Source organism: Pseudopipra pipra, unplaced genomic scaffold (assembly GCF_036250125.1).
Source record: "Pseudopipra pipra isolate bDixPip1 unplaced genomic scaffold, bDixPip1.hap1 HAP1_SCAFFOLD_56, whole genome shotgun sequence".
Lineage (NCBI taxonomy): Eukaryota > Metazoa > Chordata > Aves > Passeriformes > Pipridae > Pseudopipra > Pseudopipra pipra.
Genome location: NW_026991046.1, coordinates 92,501 through 97,500, shown reverse-complemented (window position 1 = coordinate 97,500; position 5,000 = coordinate 92,501). Strand labels below are relative to the sequence as shown.

Below are 5,000 nucleotides of genomic sequence, written 5' to 3'. Positions count from 1 at the left end.
ACTTAGAGCCGGAGCGGCGCCGCCGCCCGGCCCGGATGCGGGTAGACCTGTTCCCGCCGGCCGCCGGACTTAGAGCCGGAGCGGCGCCGCCGCCCGGCCCGGATGCGGGTAGACGTGTTCCCGCCGGCCGGCGGACTTAGAGCCGGAGCGGCGCCGCCGCCCGGCCCGGATGCGGGTAGACCTGTTCCCGCCGACCGGCGGACTTAGAGCCGGAGCGGCGCCGCCGCCCGTCCCGGTCGCGGGTAGACCTGTTCCCGCCGACCGGCGGACTTAGAGCCGGAGCGGCGCCGCCGCCGCCCGGCCCGGATGCGGGTAGACCTGTTCCCGCCGACCGGCGGACTTAGAGCCGGAGCGGCGCCGCCGCCCGGCCCGGATGCGGGTAGACCTGTTCCCGCCGACCGGCGGACTTAGAGCCGGAGCGGCGGCGCCGCCGCCCGGCCCGGATGCGGGTAGACCTGTTCCCGCCGACCGGCGGACTTAGAGCCGGAGCGGCGGCGCCGCCGCCCGGCCCGGATGCGGGTAGACCTGTTCCCGCCGGCCGGCGGACTTAGAGCCGGAGCGGCGCCGCCGCCCGGCGGCGAGTGGACCCGGTCTCCGAGCCCCGTGGGTAGAGCTCCTGTCCAGGTCCGGCAGCTAGAGCCGCTCCGAGGGCTCGGCGAGGGCCCTCGGCCGGCGCCGAAGCGCTGCCGTTTCCGGCCGGTGCTCCGAGCGTGGCACCGAATTCACGGAGCGAGCAGACGGCGTGCGACCGCTCGATCCGTCGGTCGGCGCGCCGGCGTGCCCTTCCGGCCCTGCCCCGACCTCCCCGATTTCCCACAGTTCTTAGGGAGTCCTTCCAGCGCGCATGCTCCGTCCAGTACTCTCCCGGGGGGCTCGTTGCGGGGACTCCATCTCCCGTGGCCCTTTGCGGCAGACTTCCTCTCCGGCGTTAAGGCTTTCCCCTGCCCCGAGGCTGAAAGAAGAAACGTTCTCTGCGGGGCGGGGAAGCCCGGGGAGTAACTGGGACTCTCTTTAGGCGGCACGGCTGCGGCCGACCGGGCTCGGCCGCCTCGGCGCCGCCGGGAAGAGCCGATGTCCGAGAGTAGCGGCTAGAGCCGGTCTCGGGGCTTAGCGCTGCGCTTTCTGCCCGGCGCTCCGAGCGTAGCAGCCTTTCCCCTGCCCCGAGGGTGAAAGAAGAGACGTTCTCTGCGGGGCGGGGAAACGGGGAGAGCAACCGGGACTCTGCCCGGGTGGCACGGCTGCCGCCGCCTCGGCTCGGCCGCAGAGGTGCGCAGCGGGTAGAGTTGTCGTCCGTGCCCGGCGGGTAGACCCCTGGTCCGAAGCCGGCGGGTAGACCTGGTGTCCCGGGGCAGCGGGTAGACCTGTGGTCCGGGCTCGTCGGCTCGAGCCGCTCTCCGAGTCGGGTGGCTGGAGCGGGTTCCGAGCGCTTAGCCGAGGCCCTCGGCGGGTGCCGAGGCGCCGCCGTTCCTGCCCGGGGCTCCGAGTGGGAAAGAGAGGGCGTTGTCCGCGGCGCGGGTCCAGAGGGGGAGTAGCTGGGACTCTCTTAAGGTGGCAGGGCGGCGGCCGACTGGGCTCGGCGGCGGGGGTGCCGGTGGGTACAGCTGCTCTCGGAGCCCGGCGGGTAGACCTGTTGTCCGAGCCCGGCGGGTAGACCTGTTGTCCGAGCATGGCGGGTAGACCTGTTGTCCGAGCCCGGCGGGTAGACCTGGTGTCCGAGCCTGGCGGGTAGACCTGGTGTCCGAGCCCGGCGGGTAGACCTGTTGTCCGAGCCCGGCGGGTAGACCTGGTGTCCGAGCCCGGCGGGTAGACCTGGTGTCCGAGCATGGCGGGTAGACCTGGTGTCCGAGCCCGGCGGGTAGACCTGGTGCCCGAGCCCGGCGGGTAGACCTGGTGTCCGGGCCCGGCGGGTAGACCTGGTGTCCGAGCCCGGCGGGTAGACCTGGTGTCCGGGCCCGGCGGGCAGACCTGGTGTCCGGGCCCGGCGGGTAGACCCGGTGTCCGAGCCCGGCGGGTAGACCCGGTGTCCGGGCCCGGCGGGTAGACCTGGTGTCCGGGCCCGGCGGGTAGACCTGGTGTCCGAGCCCGGCGGGTAGACCTGGCGTTCGGGTTAGGCGGGTAGACCTGGTGTTCGGGCCCGGCGGGTAGACCTGGTGTCCGGGCCCGGCGGGTAGACCCGGTGTCCGAGCCCGGCGGGTAGACCCGGTGTCCGAGCCCGGCGGGTAGACCTGGTGTCCGGGCCCGGCGGGTAGACCTGGTGCCCGAGCCCGGCGGGTAGACCTGGCGTTCGGGTTAGGCGGGTAGACCTGGTGTTCGGGCCCGGCGGGTAGACCTGGTGTCCGGGCCCGGCGGGTAGACCTGGTGTCCGAGCCCGGCGGGTAGACCTGGTGTCCGGGCCCGGCGGGTAGACCTGGTGTCGGGGCCCGGCGGGTAGACCTGGTGTTCGGGCCCGGCGGGTAGACCTGGTGCCCGAGCTCGGCGGGTAGACCTGGTGGCCCGGGCTTCCGGGCCGACCCGTTCGCCCAGTCGGGCGCGGCCGGCCTCGTGCCCCGCCGGGTGCTGTCGAGCATCAGGTCTACCCGGTTCCGGGGCTGGCGAGCATCAGGTCTACCCGGTTCCGGAGCCGGCCGATGCGGCCGCCGCGGCCGCCGCAGGCGGCCCGCGCCCCGGCGGCGTCCCGGCGCAGGGCCACCAGGTCTACCCGGCTCCGGCGGGACTTAGGCGCCTGTCGGCATTTTCGGGGTAGACCTGTTGTCGCGGCCGGCCCCGGAAGTCGGCCAAGGGGTCGCTGTCGGGCGCCGCCTCCGGTTAGGTCTAGGCGAGAGGCGGCCTGCTCTCGCGCGCCTCCCCGCTGAGGAGCCTCGAGCCGCTTCGGAGGCGCGGCGGCGCCAGGACGCGTCTGTCCGTATTGTGGGCAGGGGTTGTCTAGCAGCGCGGGTTCCGAGGGCCCCTTTTCTTCCGCGTCTGCTGCCGCGCGGCCTTCGGCGCGTGCCACGGGCCGGCCAACCCCACGAGCGGCAGGAAGGCCGGCGCGAGAAAGCCGCGGGGCTCTCGACCGGCTTCCTCGGGCGGGCCCGATGACGGGAGAGGAAGACGAGAGCCGAGCGCGAAAGCGCAGCCGAGGGAGTGCGGGACTGGGACGGCCGAGGGGGGCCCGCGGGGGCCCGACAGCAGCGTCCAGCCCGAGCCGGTGGCGGCTGCCGGCTCCCCGAGGGCCCCGGGCGAAGGCGATGGTGTGCGAGGGCGGCGAGGCGGCGGCGTCTCGTCCTTTCGGTGGGCCGGCCTTAAGCCGGCGCCCGTCGTCCGGCGGCGGCGGCGGGCATTGTTGCGGGCGGTTGGCGGCCGGGGCTCGAAGGGCCGAGCCCGCGCGGGCTTTTTCCCCGGCCGCCTCCCGAGAGCCCCGAAGATGGCCCGGGCCTGGGTGGCGGCGCCCTGTCCTCGGCTGCCGGGCGGCAGCGGTGCCGGCGGCGTGCCGGGGACTGGCGGTGGGCGTGCGGCCTCGCCTGGGCCCGGCCGGTTGCCGGAGGGGCTCGGTGACGGGACCGCCCGATGGTCGGGCGAGGCGGCGCCCTCGGCGCGCCTCGGCTCTTTTGTTCGTTCCCCCTTCCTCGGCCCTAAGCCGGGGACCCGCCCAGCGGGCCGAAGGCGGCGGCGCCGGCCGGCCAGGCTGTGGCCGGCGGCCGCGCCGGCAGACCGAGAACCCGACAGAGTCGCCGGGGAGCCCTGGGGACGCACGATGGCCGTTGGCGGGCGAGGCGGCGGCGCCTCGCCCCTCCCTCCTCTTAGGCCGGCGCGAGAGCCACGGCGGCCGGGCGGCCCGTGCGGTCGGGCCTGCCCCGCCGGCCTGGCTGCCGGAGGGCTGGGTTCCGCGAAGGTCTGTCGGCCGGGGGCCGGGTTGCGGGCGAAGTGGGGCGCCCTCCCGGCCTTTTTTTTCCGTTTTTTTGATTTTTGCTCCGGCGGCCTTAAGCCGCAGCACGCCGAGCGCGCCAGGGAAGAGAAAGTGCGTGAGAGCGCGAGAGCGGCCCGGCAGCGGCCGGCCGCCGCCGAGGCGCGAGCCCGTGGGCAGCGAGAGGGAATCGGGGAGCGAGGGGCGCGGGCCCCGCCCCGAGCCCCGGGCGGCCGTGGCTAGCACGGCGAGCGAGAGGCGCGCGTGCTTTTTTCTCGGGGGCTTTTTGTTTTTCTCCCCGTCGCCGTCCCCCGGCCTTTCTGGGGGAAGCCGACGGCCGCGAGGCGGGCGAAAGCCGGTGGCCCCGCGGCACGTTCGGTGGCGCTTTCGCACGCTGGAGGTGCCGCTCTGCGGGGGGCGGCCGTGGGCCCGGCGGGGCCGGAAGCGTGGGTTGTCCGGAGCCGGGCGTCCGGCGGCACCCGCCTCCTGCCGGGCCGGGAGAGAGCCGTGGAGAGTAGCGTGCGGGCCGCCGGCGTCGGCGGCCTGGGGCACGTGCCGTCCTCCGCGTAGTGGCAGGCTGAGCGAGAGTGGCCGTGGGGCCGTTCCCCGAGTGACGATGGATGAGGCTTTTCGGGAGGCGTGGGAGAGGGCCCCCGGCGGGCCGGCGCTCCTCCGTGGCCGGCCGAGAGGCGCGGCGGAGGCCGGTGTTCGGGCCGGGCGGTCTCCTCTGCCCGTGGGCTTCCCGTGGCAGGCGAGGTGTCGCCCCTCCCGCCGGGGAGGGGCTTCTTCACCGTACCGAGCTGTGTGACGGCCGCGCGGCCCCGCGAGCTTTTCAGGTGTCCTTGGGTAAAAACAGGCGAGGTGCCGGTGCCGGCCTGGGTCCGGGTGGCGCCCGTGGGTGCCGGCCGCGAGCAGCGCCGGGCGGCGGTGCGGCCGGAGCCGCGACGGCGAGCCAGAGAGAGGCGAGAGAGAAAAGGGAGGAAAGAAAAAGGCTCGGGGGGAAGCGCCCCCCGCCCGCAGGTAGCGCCGGAGAGCGCAGCGGGTCGCCGCGCCGCCGCCCGCTGCCGAGCGAGCCGCCCCGGCCGAAGGGGCCTCGGGGACCGGGCCGCGCCCGCCT

The 5,000-nt window shown here is 75.4% G+C and overlaps 1 protein-coding gene across 1 annotated transcript in view; it reads right to left on the bottom strand.

Moving 5' to 3' along the window:
- Nucleotides 1-2,572: 2,572 nt before the first annotated feature.
- The window catches only part of LOC135408670 (collagen alpha-1(I) chain-like), a 3,890-nt gene continuing 1,462 nt past the window's right edge, over nucleotides 2,573-5,000 (bottom strand). The window contains exon 2 of the mRNA XM_064643721.1: nucleotides 2,573-5,000. This exon is cut by the window's right edge and continues 170 nt beyond it. Within this exon, the coding sequence (XP_064499791.1) occupies nucleotides 2,573-5,000 (2,428 nt within the window).